This window comes from Crinia signifera, chromosome 1, assembly GCF_055691185.1.
Source record: "Crinia signifera chromosome 1, ASM5569118v1, whole genome shotgun sequence".
Taxonomy (NCBI): Eukaryota; Metazoa; Chordata; class Amphibia; order Anura; family Myobatrachidae; genus Crinia; species Crinia signifera.
Window position 1 is genome coordinate 70,710,967 of NC_139217.1, and position 20,891 is coordinate 70,731,857.

Here is a 20,891-nt window from a genome sequence, read left to right on the forward strand (position 1 = left end):
GGGCTAATGCAGCAAGGACCTGCTGATTGCTGCCTCCTAAGTTCAGCAGCAATGGTGATACTAGCCGATGGCAGTATTGAGGTGGACTAATACAGCAAGGACCTGCTGATTGCTGCCTCCTGAGTGCAGCAGTGACTCTGATACTAGCCAATGGGGGTGTGGAGGCAGGCTAATACAGCAAGGACCTGCTGATTGCTGCATCCTGAGTGCAGCAGCGACTGTGATACTAGCCAATGGGGGCGTGGAGGTGGGCTAATGCAGCAAGGACCTGCTGATTGCTGCATCCTGAGTGCAGCAGCAACTGTAATACTAGCCGATGGGAGTGTGGAGGAGGGCTAATGCAGCAAGGACCTGCTGACTGCTGCCTCCTGAGTGCAGCAGTGACTCTGATACTTAGCCTATGGGGGTGTGGGGGTGGGCTAATGCAGTAAGGACCCGCTGAGTGCTGCCTTCTGAGTGCAGTAGCAATGGTGATACTAGCCAATGGGGGAGTGGAAGCCAATGGGAGTGTGGAGGAGGGTTAATGCAGCAAGGACCTGCTGATTTCTGCCTCCTGAGTGCAGCAGCGACTCTGATACTAACCTATGGGAGTGTGGAGGAGGGTTAATGCAGCAAGGACCCGCTGATTGCTGCATCCTGAGTGCAGCAGCGACTGTGATACTAGCCGATGGGAGTGTGGAGGCGGGTTAATGCAGCAAGGACCTGCTGATTGCTGCATCCTGAGTGCAGCAGCAATGGTTATACTAACTGATGGGAGTGTGGAGGCATATAACAATATGAGTAGTGCTCCTAATAAGATTTCCGGAGGGATAGTGAAACGCATGGTATGCGCTCCAGTGACACTTCCGGCTATTGCGAGTTATTGCAAGTTACAGAGCTAATTATGGGTGACAATCTATTGATATGTCCCCTATGATCCCTCTGGATACTGAGAGGTACCCAGAGAGGTCTATATGGATATTTTGTTTGTTTATCTCAGAGAGCAGACTACGGATGACATATCGCGGACCGATACTTTGGGGTATGTGGACCTCATGTATCATTACCGCCTAGTAGTGTGGAACGCATGATGCGCTTCCGTTCTGGCGGTTTCAGCAATACCACTGAGCTGACACAAATCCTGATGACGATCCGTTTGGCATCGAAACATCACGTCGATATCTGGATATGAATATGCAATAAAAGCCTGTTAAAACGACTGCCTTGGTGATTGCCCATCATATAGTTTTCTTGTATCCTTTTGATGTTTGTTCTTCTTATAGAGCACCCCTATCAACAATCAAGTATTGAGTGCGGACATTTTGGATAGTTTACATGTAATGTCTCCTGCCTACAGGTAGGACACATTTTTGCCCAGCACCTTCAGTTTAATTTTGTGCCAAAATTTTATCAATGGACTTTGCCTACATCTTGGCCATACTTGGAGTGAGATGGACTTTTGCTTACTAACACAACTGGCATACCTTTGGTTAATAAGGAGTGTTCACGTTTTTATTTTCTTTCGCCGCCGGGCCCCAGAGAAGTTCTCTTTTGTTTTTTTTTCTATTTTTTTTCTTTTTTGACTGTCTTTGTATCTTTGTCCTGTTCTTGTGCCTGTCGAAGTCATTAGTGTCTGCACTGTGTATTTATATTGTATATATATTGTATATTTACAGTATTATTTATAATGATATGTCTCAGCAGCCTCCAGCGCATATACTCTATGAGGCTCTATATCACCAAGTTTTAAACAATGTGGTCTCTCTAACAGACGCTAATAATGTAATGTTTGATGCATTCGAATTTTCCAAGCTACCTGATGATACCCCTACTGACCTCTATTTTAGTTTACATAAACATAAAAAATGTGAAATCAAATTAACACTGCATGGACAATTCCTGTCGGAGTACTTTCAAAATAAGAAGATTTCCAGAGGTTTTAGGGTGGCCAACACCCCACCATTGGTCGCAATAACTTGGCATTTTGTACAAGATGGTGTGGGGTGTTAAACAAATGTGCCCTTGACCTCATAGTGCTTGTTATAGAGGAAGTTACAGTAGGGCTGAATTGAACCAAATTAGATCAGAAACTGAATTGTTTAATACTAACCATTTAGCTACTTTCTTTAGCAGATAAGAAAAACAAATGGACGGATCGGCTGAGGGAACAGATTGGCACATTTGAGAGAGATTTAACAGCCTACAAAAGGAGGAAATTGGTTACAGTTAATAATGACTATAGTCCCCATCAAGTGTACAGATGGTTAAAAGGCAATTCTGATTCAAGTAGATGCCAGTTTCGGCAATATCACCAGAAACAATATTCTTCCTTGTCACAATCTAATTCAGAGTCTGAACGCTGTGACGCTGAACAGCTAACGACATCTTATATAAAAACCACCTTTGGGAATTTTTGTATGGGACACTAGATCATAACACTGGCTTACCGCAGATGATGAGCTCGATACCCATCGAGGCGGGTCAGTTACAACAACAAAAAGAAAGGCAAGAATTGGAAGCCTTAGATTCTGTGATTAGTTTATCTAGTTGACAGCTAGTGATATTAAACTGTTATCACTTGGTTTCTCATTTGTGCTGACTTATGACCATCAGCCATTCCGTTCCACCATAGATTCTTTCAAGTTTGGAAGAAAACTCAGTTTAAGAGAATATTTTGGTCATAATAGGACTACAACTATGATGCCAATTTTTAAACAACCTAGCATGTTTGATCCTGCTAGTAGTAATCCCAGTGTTAAAATGTTCTTATGTCTAATTGAAACTAGTAAAACCACTAATCTTTCTGCTGACTCCGACAGATTTGATCATTTACATCCTACACAACGTAAAGCCCTGAAAACTTTAATGGCCAATGATACTTTGGTCTTCAGACAGGCCTATAAAGACAGGGCCTTAGTTGTTCAAGACTAAGTATGATCATGAGATTTTACGTCAATTTAGCAACACACATGTATACAAACCACTGAATCATGATCCAGGCCTGAAAATGTATGCCTAAATTCCACAAGAGTATGACAGAGCCACCTGGCCATCCTATCATTTCGGCAAGGGGATCTGTCTTGCAACCACTGGCCCAATATGTAGACTATCACCTTCAGCCTTACGTCCTGAAAACTACTAGTTATCTTAAAGAAACTGGGGATTTACTGGTAAGCCTCAGAAATCTTACTGAGGTACCTGGATGTAGCTTCAATGTATATGGTCATACAGCATGAAGCTGGCCTTGATGTCATCAGGCAGACCTTATATCATACTACACGTGCCCCTACGGATTTTCCTTTTGAGGTTGACAGGCTTAGTGTTAACTAAAAATTATTTTCTGTATGGGAATAAATATTTCCCCCAACATAATGGGACAGCCATGGGGTCAAATTTGGTCCCGGCCTATGCCAATCTACAGTATACATGGTGCATTATGAGAGTTTGTTTTTCCAAGATTTGGTTAAACTTTTTCTTTTTTTTGGCGTTACATTGATGATGTCTTTTTGATTTGGACAGGCAGAGGACAGGTACTTACAGATGTGATTTTGGTTATAAATAGCCTAGAACCACCGATTTTCTTCACTTTTGAGTTTAATAAGTTTGAAATTAATTTCCTGGATGTTACTATTTATCGTGAGACACAAGGACTGCGAACTAGACTTCTCCGGAAGGCAATGGACAAAAATTCTTTACACGCTACTAGTCCAAGGCACATAGATATTCTGATACCACATTAGTATGGTGCCTCACCAAGGCCAGGCAGATATTCACAGAAGGCAAAATCAGTCATCCTAAAGAGGACACCAATACAAGACTAAATTATGCCAACACTTACGATACACAAGCACATGCCAGAAATAAAACAATGGCTAAATATTGGCCGATTATTACAACTAACAGTCTTTTCTAGTGTAAGCGCAGCTCCACCAATGTGTGCATACCAACCTTACAGCCAATTAAATCCATTAGTTCTTGGTTACCAACACGTAAGAATGGCTGCAACAAATCTATGGATTGTACTACGTGTTGATCTCTCTTGGTTGGCCCTTCCTTTCCCATCCGCATATTGGGACGAAAATATGGATTAAACACCCCCTACAATGCAGAATGGACTTCGTAATCTACATCCTAGTGTGCCCATGTGGCCTCTACTATGTTGGACTTAAAAAACGTACCTTCCGAGATACAATGGCAAACCATCGCACATTAATTAGAACGGCGTTGGAAACAAAGACATCAGATAAACCTGTTGTGATGCCTTTTGCAAAATGTAAAAATAGTGTGGCGAGTCTTCGTAGCATGTTAATAGATCGCTTTCTAATGCCGCAAAGAGGGGGAGACCGTGAAACTATGCTACAAAAACGTGAGGCGAGATGGATTTTTGATCTGGACACCCTAGCGCCTAGGGGTTTACGCAGGGCCGGTGCTACAGGGTTCGGCGCCCTCCTGCAAACTATAAATTTGCACCCACCCAAACTTTACAAAGGGAGGGGTGTGGCCACACAATAGTACTCCTACTCCAAATTACACCACACAGTAGCACAATATTGAGTAACAGAAAGAAGGGTACCCAAGGTATCTATTGGGGGTCGATCTACCACACTTCCCTTAGTGATGAATGGCGATACCGTAATCATCACTAAGGGAAGTGTGGTAGTGTGTGTTTTGTTCCTATTTCTCCTATGAAGCGCTGGTGATAAGGATCGACCCCCAATAAGTACCTTGGGTACCCACCTTTCTGTTACTCCATTTAGTCGCCACTGGGAAGAGGCGAAAGGGGGTCTGGTGGACTTGACACTAGCAGCTGGTTAACCAATCTGAACCACCATCTTCTACGCAGGATCTGGTTGTCCTGAGTTGAGATCACTTGTCTTTTTTTGCCAGTAGCACAATATTATTCACCTTACACAGCTGTAACTAGCCATTTTGGTGCCATGTGTGATAAAACAGGGACAGTGCGTGCGGAAGGCGTGCGCAAAATTGTAGAAGCGTGGCTTCATGGAGAATTGGCGTGGTCACATGAAAGTACCAATAACACCATAATCCCCATAACACATTACGCTCACACCTCAAAGCCCATAACATATTATAGTAACCACACACAGTAATGCACATTATTCGTAATGCCACACATCAATGGGCAGAACACCATAATGCCCATTACACATTATGCCACACACTGTAATTCCCCTTACATATTATGCCATGCACTATAATGCCCATATGACATTGACACACATTATGCTACACATAATGCCCCGAGTACTGCTGCATATGCCCACATTTGTAGCATTGCTTATTCATAACAACCACAGCAGTTGCGAAAAGTAGTTGCTCTGCTTACAAGTAGTTCCCACAGCAGTTGCCGACATTAGTAGTGCTGCCTCTACACGTGCCTACACCAGTTGCCGACATTAGTAGTGCTGCCTCTACACGTGCCCACACCAGTTGCCGACATTAGTAGTGCTGCCTCTACACGTGCCCACACCAGTTGCCGACATTAGTAGTGCTGCCTCTACACGTGCCTACACCAGTTGCCGACATTAGTAGTGCTGCCTCTACACGTGCCCACACCAGTTGCCGACATTAGTAGTGCTGCCTCTACACGTGTCTACACCAGTTGCCGACATTAGTAGTGCTGCCTCTACACGTGCCCACACCAGTTGCCGACATTAGTAGTGCTGTCTATACACGTGCCCACACCAGTTGCCGACATAAGTAGTGCTGCCTCTACACGTGCCTACACCAGTTGCCGACATTAGTAGTGCTGCCTATACACGTGCGCACACCAGTTGCCGACATTATTAGTGCTGTCTATACACGTGCCCACACCAGTTGCCCACATTAGTAGTGCTGCCTACACACGTGCCCACACCAGTTGCCGATATTAGTAGTGCTGCCTACACACGTGCTCACACCAGTTGCCGATAGTAGTTCCGCTGCCTACACAAGTGCCCACACCAGTTGCCGAAATTAGTAGCGCTGCTTATAGATGTGCACACACCAGTTGCCGACATTAGTAGCGCTGCCAATACACGTGCCCACACCAGTTGCCGACATTAGTAGTGCTGCCTATACACGTGCCCACACCAGTTGCCGACGTCAGTAGCGCTGCCTATACACTTGCCCACATCAGCTGCCGACATTAGTAGCGCTGCCTACACATGTGCACACACCAGTTGCCGACATTAGCAGCGCTGCCTATATACGTGCCCACACCAGTTGCCGACATTAGTAGCGCTGCCTACACATGTGCCCACACCAGTTGCCGACATTAGTAGTGCTGCCTACACATGTGCCCACACCAGTTGCTGACATTAGTAGTGCTGCCTACACACGTGCCCACATCAGTTGCCGACATTAGTACACTCACACTTTACAATGGTGGCAGCTCATCCTGTCCTGTTTCCTGTTGTCTTCAGGCAGTCTTGCTCCCTTGTAGCCCCACCCCTTCTGGTCTGTGTAGCCACGCCCCTCCGTCCGTGTAGCTCCGCCCCCTTTCGGCCCCTGCCGATGACCAGCTGATAATGAGCCAGGAGGGATCTCTGTGCCTCCGGCGCTGCTGCCTGTGATGAAGTGTGACAGGCGCAGCAGCAGCCGGCAGGCACGGAGGACAGCAGAGGATGTACAGCAGGGAGGGCGCCTCTCCTGCCCGGCGCCTACCTGCTTTGCATCCTCTGCTGATTGGGTAGCGCCGGCCCTGGGTTTACGTGAATATAATTCTTTTTTTTTCTTTTTTTTTAATATTTTTTTTAGATATTTTGCACTTTTGACTTATTTTCTATTTTTTTTCTACTTGGTTACAAGCTTTTTGTATTCTGTGTTTCTAGGCTGCTAGTTTTTTTATTTAGGATTTATGTTGGATTTTGAATTTCTAGCAGTGATGTTAGAATGAGACACGGTGGCATCACCTTGAGTGTTACTGTATTCATTGACCCTTGGATAAGGCTGGCAACAGCTATGTTATTTGTTGATTACCTGTTTATGTATATATGTACATACATTGTAGATCTAATATACCATAACCCTGAATTTACATCCGTGTGAGGAACGTAAGTGTTCCCTTAATTTTACTAGGACTGTTCTAATCATCCCAGCTCCAGGAGTCCATTGATCCAATCTAATATATGACCTTTGTAATCTTTTGATGCATACTGTAGCTTCTGCTGTTAATTCAGTCTGTTCGCTTTTTTATCCTCCGGCTTTTAAAACAACTGGCTTCCAGCTTCACTGTGCCAGTAATTTACATTTAAAGATGGACCATGAAACTTGTAAATTTTACGATCTTCGCTCCACTTTCCAAATCTATTAGGCAGATTAAATTTATTCAATTTGCTATACTTTTCCATCTGTCTCAAAAATAAAATAAAAAAATGCCCAGACACACTGTCCAAAAACGATTAAATGGAAATTGAGAGCGTACCCAGTGCCCATCATTTGCTGTGATCTATTTTATTTCCAAAAATAATAATACTCCATGTAAGTGATAGTTTTATAGATATGCTTCGGCCTGTTTTAATTCACTGCAGCCTGCATAATATTATAGCCAATTTGGCAACAAATTAAGCAATTTGTCACCTGTCAAGTTGTGTCATTGGCGAGCAGAAATTTGCAGAATTACCCATCTGCTTGAAGACGCCTCACAGTTTGGCGCTGCCTGTGTTTACATTTTCACGTCAGTTATGACATCTAAGACAACAGCGATGTTAATACCATATGTTACAAAATACAGGGCACAACACATCTCGTAACAAGTTATCAAATTTTCATCAGGCTTAATTAGCAAACATCAAAAGCTGCTACAGCCGTTTGTGATTCCTTATTCAAAGCGTATCTGTCATGTATTTTTATAAAACAGTCTGAGTAAAAACTCCACACTCTAATTAATGTTCTCTTTCCCCAGGGCAGCTAGGCAGATTAATAACGAATCATTTGTGCTTTTACCGAGTTCTACAAGTGCTGCCATCTAGCAAATTCGGTACTTATGTATTATCTGGACTCCCATGTTAAATGCACCCCATTTTTTCATACCCCTACTATCCAACTACGCATGGAGTTGATTTTATATAGTGTGGCGAGCGCAGCGAGCCACCGTGCCTGAAGCGTGGTGAGCGCAGCGAGCCCCGCGAGGGGACGCGGTCTCATAAGAAAAACGGGAGTCCAGATATTACATAAGTACCGCAAATTCTTTCATTAAAAACTTGAAGTGATTCTCTACAGCAGGCATGTCCAACCTTGGCGCTTCAGCTGTTGTAAAACTACAAGTCTCATCATGTCTTGCTGCAGTTTTGCTATTAGGAAATGCTAAAACTATGGCAAGGCATGCTGGGATGTGTAGTTTCACAACAGCTGGAGGGCCAAGGTTGGACATGCCTGCTCTATATGAAACTTTTTTGCTGTATTCATCATAGTTTTTAAACTTCGCAATCCCAGGAGGGAATTATGAATAAATAAATATACTAGCGATCATCGCCATTTTTTATAGTAGCAGTGATGTTTGTAAATACAAAATAAGAAGTGGGTGACTTATACTGTAGATGACATTTGTAATTTTTCCTTTGGGTGTGAGTATAAAAATATATTTTTTTTTTATGTAACATGCGAACGGGCCACAAAAAGTTAGCCATGACAAATACATTCCCCACTTAGATCAACTCCAGCTACATTGGCCGATATGTAATAGCCATATCGCACAAATTCGCACCTTTCGAAATCGCATTTTTTGCCGCAAATTCGCATATGTAATGAGATGCGAATTCACGGTAAAAAAGTGCGATGTGGTGCGATTTCGGGCGAGTTTTAGTAATGAAAATGTGCGCATTTTCAGTCATGAAAATGTGCGCATTTTCAAATGTGCAATTGAAAAAAAAAAAAAAAACGGCGTGCGGTCCCCCTCCCGATCATAACCAGCCCCGGGCTCAAAAAGCCGGTGCTGGTATCATAAAATCAGAGGGACAAACAAATAGGGGTCCCCTTGATTTAATGAAACCAGCACCAGGCTCAAGGTCCGGCGCTGGTTCCCAAAATACGAGGGACAAAATGACTAGGGGTCCCCCGTATTTAAAGAACCAGCACCGGACCCAAACAGCCAGCAGGGTAATGCCACAGCCGGGGGGAGACTTTTTATACAAGTCCCCCCGGCCAAAGCATTCAGCCCTGTGGCTGGTCAGCATGGGCAGGGGTCCTGGGGAAGTGGGGACCCCCCCAAAGAAGGGGTCCCCCCCCCTCCAGAACTTACCTGCCCATGCTGAAGCCCGGGGCTGTCCTCCATGCCCCTGGGCTGTGGGCATGGAGCTGATTTTGTGTAAAATCAAGTTAAATCTATTGTTTTTAACAGTGGTACTACAAGTGCCAGCAAGCCTCCCCTGCAAGCTGGGACTTGGAGAACCACAAGTCCCAGCCTGCAGGGCATTAAAGGGCCCGCTGTAACTTGTAGTTCTACTGTTAAAAAAATAGTACACAAAACACACACTGACACACATTTTAAATAAAAGTTTAATACACACATCACACACACACTCATACTTACCTATCTTTATCCCGTCGGTAGGTCGCTGGCTCTGGGGTCGGCGGCTCCGTGTCGGCGGCTCCGGGCTCGGCGTCCTGTCCGACGATAATCCATGTTGGACCTGTGGAAGTAAATCCTACTCACCAGGTCCACCATGGATGGTCTTCTGTCTTCTCTTCTCTCTTCTCTCTTCTTCTTTATCTTCAAGCTCTTGCGGCTCCGGCAGCTCCATTCGGCAATATGATTAAAGGCGCTGGGGATGTTTGATCTTCAGCGCCTAACATCAGAATGATTCTATTGGCTGCTCAGCAGCCAATGAGAAGCGCCGCTGGGAGCAGCCAATAGAATCATTCTAAGCACCGGCGTTGAAGAGGCAACATCTCTGCGGAGACATGTTTGATTTTTTTGAAGCTCCCATATGCGACTTTAGAACTCGCATCCTATTACATATGCGAGTTCTATAAAAAATCTTTAAAATGTGCGATTTCACGGTAAAAAATGCGATTTTTACCGCGACTCGCATCCTATTACATGTGCGATTTTTAGAAAAAATGTGATTTTGGTCAATTTTGACCAAAAATCGCAAAAGTCTAAAAATCACACCCTATTACATATCGGCCCTTGTGTTTTTGACCTTGTGCTTTATGGCAGGGTTGCCTACTTTTGAAAAATAATTTCAGCCGGGGTGGGGGGCCTTACATAGTCAGGAAGCGGGCCTTACATTGCCAGGGGGCGGGCTTACATCGCCATGGGGAGGGCCTTACGTCACCAGGGGGCCCCTACAGTATTTTTATAAGCATGCCACCAGATTAGTAGTGGGGACAGTGCTGGGAGACCAGGCAGAGGGGAGTCAGGGGAGAGGGCAGGAAAGGAGTAGTAGGGTCAGTGCTGGGAGAACAGGCAGAGGGGGAGTCAGGGGGAGGGCAAGGAAGGAGAAGTGTAGTGTGGACAGTGCTGGGAGACCAGGTAGAGGGGAGTCAGGGGAGAGGGCAAGGAATGAGTAGTGGGGACAGACTAGTGCTGGGAGAGCAGGCAGAGGGGAGTGCAAGGAAGGAGTAGTTGTGGGGTCTCCCAGCACTGTGGGGACAGTGCTGGGAGACCACGGGGAGGGCAATTAATTAGTAGTGGGGACAGATTAGTGCTGGGAGGAGAGCAGGCAGAGGGGAGTCAGGTGGGAGAGAGGCCGGGCAAGGAAGGAGTTGTCATGGAGACAGTGCCGGCCACCGGGATAGCACGCAGATGGTTTGTGAACAGAGCACCAGTAAGTGAATACACTTACCCCGCCCCATAAGACATACTGTTCTCTCCTCCTGTTACTGCTCTGGCAGCAGAATCTCGTTGAGAGCACCAACACGATGACGCCAGCGTCATCATGAAGGCGGCATCGGTATCTAGCGCATGCGCAGCACAAAATGCACAAGCGAGGTGGAAAAGCGCAGGAAAAAGGGGCCCTCTTCCGGGAGTCTCACGAACATTCCGGGAGAGTCGGCAACCCTGATTTAGGGTTATGGCAAAGCAAACTGTTATCGGGAACTGGACTAATTTAAAATTAAATGGGGTATTAAAACCGTTTCTCCAGTTCCATAGCCAGTAAGAATATAAGAATATTTCCCTCAATGAGAAAAAATTTCAGTTTTAATTTGCAATCGTGTCCTATTGCATGCCCTCTGCTACCCATCACACACCCTCTGCCTCTGTGTTTGGCTCCCTGATCTCACCACATTTATTTCTTAAATGCCATGTCCTCTACCCCCTCTATGTTAGGCAATTGGCCATATCTTGCTTCCCAGACCCACTTTGTGTAGTGGCTGTACCACTTTTGGGATCCCTGGCACCCCATGAGGACAGGTATGGGGGTCTTAGTGGCCATGAACCTAATCTGGACCCAATCAAGCCATCTCATGTTGGTTTCATCCAAATTTGTTTTGGAAAATGGGCAAAACCATGTGCACTGCAGGTGGGGCAGATGTAACATGTATAGAGAGTTAGATTTGTGTGAGTTATTTTGTTTCTGTGCAGGGTAAATACTGGCTACACTATTTTAGTTTTCAGTATCAACGCACTCCACTCAAATGTAACTCTCTCTGTCTGACCTGCCAGTCTCCCAAGGCAGTCCCATTTGGAGGTTACAAACAGAGGTGTTCCCTCCTTCCGGGATGACTCTAAGGGTTTCTACGGCTGCAGCCCACAGAATTCGGGGGCTGCGCATGCGTAGTATGAAGGTTGATACTGCGCATGCGCTGGTCCCGGTGCCTGTCATCTGAAGTGTACAGGTGCCGGAACCATATGTTAGCTTCTATTGGCTGCTGCCGAAGCAGCCCATAGAAGTTGGGGGCCAGTGCATGTGCAGTCCTGAAGATACTACTGCGCATGTGCTGGTCACGCGCCCACAGCGGGAGTGGGGACCATCGGGGACCAGTGTGGACCGGCAGCAGCAAGGACCAGCGGCAGCGAAGGGGGTGGCGGCATAGCGGCCAGCAGCAGCTCCCCTCCTCCAATGAGATAGGAGCCGCTACTGCATATACTGTATTTATTTTGTTGTAAGGATGGGAAAATCTTCCTAACAGGAATTATAGTAGAAAGAGTTGTGTTCCTGCCACAGGCACCTTGTTATTTTGCTTCCTGCTGTTGCTTTTGAACGAAAAACCAAAAACAAGTTTAAAAGGAAAAAAAATAGACATAAATGAGTGAAAATAGATTCTTATACAGCATTCAGCAATTTCACCTAAAGTCGGCTATTGTATGAAATTCCCTCTGATATTGCAGTAAATGAAGACTAGAGAGCTCTTGTTCCCATCAGTGTTAGACATGGGAGATACCTCTGCTTGGTACTTATACAAACACATTATATAGCTCATTCATCTAAGTCGCTCAATAGATACCTATTTCTTTTGATTAACTATATTCTAATTATTAAATCCGCTATCGTTCCAGGTCTGCTGGCATCGATAAAATGACATGGACAACAGAACTGCAAATTACATTTGGTCAGTTTTTATTTTATAATAACAGGGATATGGGGTGAGACTTAATGAGATGAGATTTGTAGACTTTTGTAATATTTTCACAAAAAAATGGCTGAGTGCACACGTTTCCAAAAATTGCACATTTAATAGGATGTGAATTGCGGTAAAAAACTCACTTTTGCTGCGAAAATCGCACAATCTGACCTGTTGATTTTTGGTCACACTTCAATTCACATATCATTTTAATCATCGGAAGCTCCTTGTGTGTGCTGGTCATAACAATGCAAATAAGATAAATTTTCAGCAAAAAAGGCACCCAACGTTAGCAGAACTGGCCAGGAGCTGCATGGCCTATTGAGACAAGATGTATGAGGAAACATTTGTATCCAAGCAGAGGCAGAGGTCACAGTGTTAGCGGCTGTGCGAGTGCTGTCTGCGGGTGGGTTAGTTGTGCAATAGTGTTCGGCATATGTGTAAGGGGCATTATGTGTGTCATGTATAAATGAATTAATAATGTGTGACATATGTGTACGGGCCCCCTCCCCTTAAGTGACAGCAGCAGCTGCAGCTCTTCTCCTCTGCCCAGCACACACACTGCTTTGTGCTGGGTTGCACTGTGGCCATGGAGGTGGTTAAAATACAATATTTTCTCAGGATTATTTTCTAAGGGTATCATGTGAATAATGTGAGGAGTAATGTATATAAGGTAAAGTGGTACTACAGTGTGATGTAATGTGAATAAGGGACACCATCGCATGATATAATGTGAATAAAGTTGCACTTCTGTGTGGCATAATTTGAATTGGGGGTAAAATTGTGTGGCCATGCCCCTTCCCAGCAAGAACACACCCCTGTTTGGGCTGCGCACCAAATGTGTGCACTGTTTCTACTTAAAATATTGCGGGTAGGAGCACCAAAATGATGACTGCTATGATGAGGGTTGATGGTGCTGGGAAAGGGGAGCAGTGTCAGAGGCGGAACTAGTGGCGGTGCTAGGGGGCACCAGCCATAATCTTGCCTAGGGCATCATTTAGGCTAGGGCCAGCTCTGCTTTAACCCCTTCCCGACATTGCCTTTTAAGGTAATTTTTTTTTTTTTTTCCTCCTTGTGTTCAAATAAGCGTAACTTTTTTAATTTTCCGGCTATATAGACACATGAGGGCTTTTTTTTTGCGGGACAAGTTGTACTTTCTAATGGTACCATTTACTATACCGTATAATATTCTGGGGAATCAGGAAATAATTCAATGTGGGGTAAAAAAAAAAAAAAACGCAATTCCACAATTTTGCGCTGGTTACGGTTTTTTTGGAGTTCATAGTTCGTTTAAAATGATGGGTTATCTTTATTCTATGGGTCGTTACGATTCCGGTGATACCAAACTTATATAGTTTTCGTTACATTTTACCACTAAAAAAAAAAATAGAAAATGTTACGGTTTTTCGAATTTGCGTCACGTCGCCATGTTCTGCGGCTTATAACTTTTTTATTTTTCCACCTACGGACCTGGGTGAGGGCTCATTTTTTGCGGGCTGAAGTGTACTTTTTAATTAATACCATTATGGGATATGGGCGACTTTCTGATCTCTTTTAGCTATTTTTTTTTGGGTAGGCGATGCGACCAAAAAGCGTAGTTTTGGCGTTGGGGATTATTTTCCGTTTACGCCTTTAACCGTGCGGGATAACTAATGTTATATTTTAATAGATCGGACTTTTAGGAACGCGGCGATACCAAATATGTTTATTTTTTTTATTATTTATTTATTTTTATTTGGGAAATGGGGAAAGGGGGGTGATTTGAACTTTTAATATTTTATTATTTTTTTTTTATTTTTAAACTTTATTTTTTTTTACTTTTACTACAAGGCCCCCTAGTGTACTTGACCACTAGGGGGCGCGATCGCCTGTACTAGGTTCAGCCATAGAGCTCTATGGCTGAACGTAGTGATTTTTTTCACTTCCTATTACATCCTGCCTGAGGCAGGATGTAATAGGTATGAATACACGGACAGCACAGGGGTCTACATTAGACCCCTGGCTACCATGGCAACCGATCGGCACCCTCCGATCGCGCTGCGGGTGGCCCCGATCGGCGCCGGAGGGGGGCGCCCCCCCTCCGATCAGCTATTTAAGCACTGCGGGCGCTTTGCCCGCGGTGCTTAAAGGGTTAAACGGCCGCGATCGGCGAACTCGCCGCTCGTGGCCGTGAGAGCAGGGACATGGCTGTAATATACAGCCATTACCTGCTCTCTATCAAGCCAGCTCACTCCGTGAGCTGGCTTGATTCACCCCCAACCGACATATGACGTATATATACGTCATATGTCGGGAAGGGGTTAAAACAATACTGCTGGTGGTGCTACTAAACTTAAATAAAATTAAAAATTGTGGCCACTGCCTAAAGTGCCTATGAAACAAAGCTGGTGCCCACTGCCTATGAAGCAACAAAGCTGGTGCCTCTGCCCACTGCCTATGAAACAAAGCTGGTGCCTCTGCCCACTGCCAGTGCCTTTAAAACAAAGCTGGTGCCCACTGCCTATGAAACAACAAAGCTGGTGCCTCTACCCACTGCCTATGAAACAAAGCTGCCCACTGCCTATGAAACAACAAAGCTGCCCACTGCCTATGAAACAACAAAGCTGCCCACTGTAATGCTGCACTAAAGCTGCCCACTATCACGCAGAGCTGTCCAATGTAGTTTTATTTTTATTTTTTTAAGTAAACTTGTTTGAGTTTGCACTGAGCAGTGAGCACACCAGCGGAGCGTGCTGTTTCCCCGTTTCTGGATCCCAGATAATGGCGACGAACCACGGGCTCTGCACCTTATATGGAATCCAGGTCTCGCAAGAATCCGACGGCGGGAAGGTGCCGTTCGGCCTCGCTTTGGGATCCGAGTCTGGCGGGAATTGCCGAGCCTCGCCTCGGTAATACTCGGATCCCCAAGTTCGTATTCTTCAGAATCCGGACCGCACATCTCTAGCTAAAACACATACAATTTCACACTTTTCATCTGTGTTCTCGGCCTTATACAATCTGATGAAAAGGACCCAAATTGCACTAGTGTATGGCCATCTTAAGTGTTTAAATCATGAGTCTTCAAACTGCGGCCCTCCAGATGTTGTGAAACTACAAATCCCAGCATGCCTTGCCACAGTTTTGCTATAAGGGAGTGTTAAAACTGTGGCAAGGCATACTGGGATTTGTAGTTTCACAACATCTGGAGGGCCGCAGTTTGAAGACCCATGGTTTAAATGATCACACCTCAACATGTATGGACAGAGTTGGTCTAGCAGCCCTGGCACTGTAGTGAGCATGGAAAGGGGGCCTGGTCATGGCTCACGGGACTTGTGGCATGCCTCCGCTTCTCTGTATGCGATGACTAAGCAACAGAGCTGCTTGGCCAGTCCCTGTCTATGCCAGTGAGGCAGCCAAGCAGAGCGCTCGGGCGGCCTGGTCACTCTGTATGGCCAGACCAGCCCATCAGACCATTGGTACCAGATGGGCAGTCCGGCCATGCACCCTAATCTCAACAATGCGCCTTGGCTGGCTAATAATAATAAAATATCCAAACAAAGGCACAAATTAAAAATCAAGTGAAACATGAAGAGAGACCACTGCGCTGAATACTAGGCGACAGTGGCAGTTGTTAAGCTCTGCTGACACTTACACGCAGGTGTGATGTATTATACCCAGGTATCAGTAGTTAATTACAGTATACTACATATCACTTATTATTAATGTATCCATAAAATGCATTGTGGCATAAAATAATAAAAGGTAGAAGTAATAAATATACTACTATATATTATAACAGGCAATCCATAAATCTAGGAAATGAATTCCAACTGAGTGGTAAATCAAATTGCCAATGTGAATGTGTATTTGAATCCATAATCACCCTATTAGTAGTCCTGTATTTAAGAAGAAGTTGTTGAATGATCTAAGGGGTATATTTACTAAATTGAGGGTTTTTAGAAGTGGAGATGTTGCCGATAAGCAACCAGTCAGATCCCAGCTATTATCTTGTACTGCAGAAAGTGTGACCAGTGAGGCAGTGCCAGCTAGTGCCTACCTTCAACCATTTTATAATGGAGCTAAAACAAGAAAAGGTTTTTGTGGGTTTGTGAGAGGTGTGTAATGTATTGGCTGCCTTTCCTTGAGTGCAGGTGTTTCAGAGGTGCGAATACTGCTGTAATACCAATTCAAAGGCAATGGGAACCTCATCAGATAGTGATGGTACTGCACTTCTGTTTGCTGACATAATTTATAATCGGCAGCTCCCAGCACTGGTTTTACTTATGACAATAACCATAAAGAATTTGATATCTGCCAGGTCCAGGGCCCCCATCAGGCCGCCTTGTAAAGCTACTGGCCAGCCTTTAGCAACTCCACTTCTGGGAATACAGGCTGTGCGAATGCGCTCACCATCTATTCACCGGGTGACAGTGGGGGACTACCCAGGCAGGACATGGGAACATCCCAAAAAATGGGACGTTCCCACGGAAAGAGGAACAGTTGGGAGGTATGTATTAGTTACCCTTTTATAATTTATTTTATATTAGTTGGTAATCATTGACATCAGTTGTGTTTCTTGGGCAATAACTTATAATACATAGTTACCTACCCTCCTGCATTCTGCAGGAGAATCCCTGAAATAGCAGCAATCTCCCTCTCTCCCTCATTACTCTAGCAATCTCCCTCATGTCACCTAGCCCACATTACACTGTTACATTTTTGGGGAAAAAAGGAATGAGAGATAGATACATTTACATTGAATCATCTGCACCATTTCCCAGCACTTTACCAAGTATAGTATCTCTACTAACTACTTTGGGGCTCATCTACATTTGGATATAATTAATTTTAAAATACACACCCACGCTTCTAGGCACCACGTTCACATTCTCTTTTCACAATCTCTCCATATATGGAACTAAACACGCCCTTTGGGTGGAGCATGACACGCCCCCTCAATGGGGGCGCTGTGCAAAATTCTATTAACAACTATAATCTCCCTGAAACTAGTTTTCAAAAGTAGGCAAGTATGTTATAATAAAAATGCCCCGTTGAATGTAATAAATCAATTTTAACGTTATAATTTCTTATTTTGCTCTCTTTTTCAGAGTGTTTAGTGTGGAGTCTGCGGCTGGTTTGGCCTACATATATTGTTTTCAATATGCGGCCCTTCAGCTGCTGTGGAATTATGCATCCCAGCATGCCTTGCCACAGTTTTAGCATGTCATATGGAAAAACTGTGGCAGAGCATACTGGGATATGTTGTACTCCAGTCGCATGTTTCGAACCCCTGTCACAACAGCACAGATGTCCTGTAATGAGGCCGATACATTCAAATACATACACACATAGACAGGGACCAGACTTTACACTGAGCCACAGGAAGGTGTTTTGGGTATGCCTGCTGGTTTCTCTACACAGCTGTTGGCGGCTGCCATTCCCTTCTTAAATGTGGATATCCTGTTATTCTTCTTATGCTGTGTCTCTAACCTAGAGGGTTATTCAGACCTGATCACATAGGGTCAAATTTTGCAAACCGGGTGATAATCGATAGACCGTGCATGCAGACGGCCTGTAGTATGCATGCGTGATGCTGTCCTTCAAGAAAATCCTCTACTATTTTATCGCTGCCCATACGCAAGTTAGATGAGAGGATGCCGCCGATTGGGGGTGGTAAATGCGCATTTTCTGTGAGTGCCAGGAAAAATGCTGGCATGCCTCGGAAGGTGGAGGTTGCAGGAGAGTTGGCCGAAAACGGTCCAGGATTCCTTTTAAGGAGAGCAATGGCCATGACAATTTGGACCAAAGAACTGTGGTGTGACAGAACACTCTTAAGGGGCCTACACACATTGAGATGTGCTGAGCGCCCTGAGCAATGCTAGATCGCTCAGATACTGAGCAATATTGCTCAGCACACAGTGATGTGACAGCACTGTGCATTGAGCGATCTGTCAGGGCCAGTGTTCTCAGTATGTTCTCACTATGACCCCTACACATGGGCCCTTATTCTGGTTAATTTGCAGCAGCCGTAATTTGCACGGGGACTAATGTTTAGTATATACGCATGTGCAGCAGCATTTCTGCGCAAGTGTATACGCTCAGCAAAAAAGTCTGTTCGCCAGGTGCACGCACCCAGCCTTGTGAGCGGGGGGTGGAGAGGGGCATGGGGTGCTGGGCTGGGCCTTTACCATATGTGACTGCACAGCATTTCATGGGTGTTCCCATGAAAACGCTGGGCGTACACATGCTAATGTGTCTGTGACGCACCTGCGAGGGGGGGGTGGATAAACGGATGTCAGCTGCCGGCTCAATTCCCTGCAATTCTCCACGCATATGTAAGGGTGGTCTGGACCACCCTTTCATATGCGTGCGCCTTCACCATCATTCGATGGTCCACGACCATCATAAGATGGAGGAGGTTCCCACTGGCGTGCAAATGGATTTTCATGTAAAACATCCATTTGCAAGCCTTGCGAATGGGTGGCGTGGCCTAACCATTCGCAAGGCGGGCTTAGAGTGACTCACAACCACAAGGCGGGGTTAGAGCGACTCGCATCCACAAGGCAGGGTTAGAGTGACTCGCATCCACAAGGCAGGGTTAGAGCGACTCGCATCCACAAGGCGGGGTTAGAGCGACTCGCATCCACAAGGCAGGGTTAGAGTGACTCGCATCCACAAGGCAGGGTTAGAGCGACTCGCATCCACAAGGCGGGGTTAGAGTGACTCGCATCCACAAGGCAGGGTTAGAGCGACTCACATCCACAAGGCGGGGTTAGAGCGACTCACATCCACAAGGCGGGGTTAGAGCGACTCACATCCACAAGGCGGGGTTAGAGTGACAAGCATCCACAAGACGGGGTTAGAGTGACTCGCATCCACAAGGCCGGGTTAGAGTGACACGCATCCACAAGACGGGGTTAGAGTGACTCACATCCACAAGGCGGGGTTAGAGTGACAAGCATCCACAAGACGGGGTTAGAGCGACTCACATCCACAAGGCGGGGTTAGAGTGACACGCATCCACAAGACGGGGTTAGAGTGACTCGCATCCACAAGGCGGGGTTAGAGTTACTCGCATCCACAAAGCGGGGTTAGAGTGACTCACATCCACAAGACGGGGTTAGAGTGACTCACATCCACAAGACGGGGTTAGAGTGACTCACATCTACAAGGCAGGGTTAGAGTGACTCTCATCCACAAGGCGGGGTTAAAGTGACTCGCATCCACAAGAGGGGGTTAGAGTGACTCACATCCACAAGGCGGGGTTAGAGTGACTCACATCCACAAGGCGGGGTTAGAGTGACTCACATCCACAAGGCGGGGTTAGAGTGACTCACATCCACAAGGCGGGGTTAGAGTGACTCACATCCACAACGCGGCGTTAGAGTGACTCACATCCACAAGGCGGGGTTAGAGTGACTCACATCCACAAGACGGGGATAGAATGACTCACATCCACAAGACGGGGTTAGAGTGACTCACATCCACAAGGCGGGGTTAGAGTGACTCACATCCACAAGGCGGCGTTAGAGTGACTCACATCCACAAGGCGGGGTTAGAGTGACTTGCATCCACAAGACGGGGATAGAGTGACTCCCATCCGAGCAAGTCAACCAGAATAAGGGCCATGGAGCTATGTAGGGGCATTTAAATGCCCCTAAATTGTTATGTGTTTAGGCCCCATTACATACTGTAGGTAAAGTTAAATGAGGATGTGTTAGTGCAAATGCAGGTCCATCTCAAAATACATACAGCTCTCCATACGTGTGAAATGCGTCTCTGCAAATGTTTAAATATATGCAATTTTGCACCTGGCATATAACTTCAATTCTGCAGAGGTCGTTAGTGGGTTAATTGAGCATCTTTAGTGCTATTTTTGTGCAGTTTATACAGTATAGGGAAGACAGTGTACATGGAGCCAGAGCACCCAGAATAGGCTAATGCGTATGGTAATTAGTCTGACAAACACTTTACAAAGTGATGGGTAAAATGTTTAATACTCAGCATATTGTTGTGTACAGCTGTCAGACTTATCACACGTTCATACACGCCTTTTCATATTTAGGGAAATTTGATAGACACTATTTAAATCACACATCTTAGAGATAGCAGATGGTGTGCTTCTTGAAATGGGATGTTGTTTCAATTAAGTATGCTAATTAAGAACAGTTTGCATATGATTTAAGTGTTCTACTACCATCGTAGAAGACGGTAATAGAAAACTAATAGCGAATGTTATTTTTACTCTAGCAATATCGGCCATTTATAGACGTATATGCAAAATATGCACAATGAAACTGCACGCGTTGCCTTCTTGCGCGCCCATTTCTAGGCTTAATTAATATTCATGAGAATATAGCCTATGTGACTCGTGTCTCAGTGATGTCACTGGCACCAAGTGGACAAATGAAGCCCTATAATTG

At 45.2% G+C, this 20,891-nt stretch overlaps 1 protein-coding gene across 4 annotated transcripts in view; it reads left to right on the forward strand.

The window, feature by feature from the left end:
• KCNIP4 (potassium voltage-gated channel interacting protein 4) overlaps positions 1 to 20,891 on the forward strand; it is a 567,010-nt gene that overhangs the window by 193,693 nt on the left and 352,426 nt on the right. The window contains exon 2 of one of the 4 annotated variants that reach the window (XM_083161412.1): positions 12,425 to 12,477. The exons of the other annotated variants lie outside the window; for them this stretch is intronic. Coding sequence (XP_083017538.1) covers positions 12,444 to 12,477 — 34 coding nt within the window. The 5' untranslated portion in view covers positions 12,425 to 12,443. The remainder of the gene's footprint in view (positions 1 to 12,424; positions 12,478 to 20,891) is intronic. 4 annotated transcript variants of the gene reach the window in all.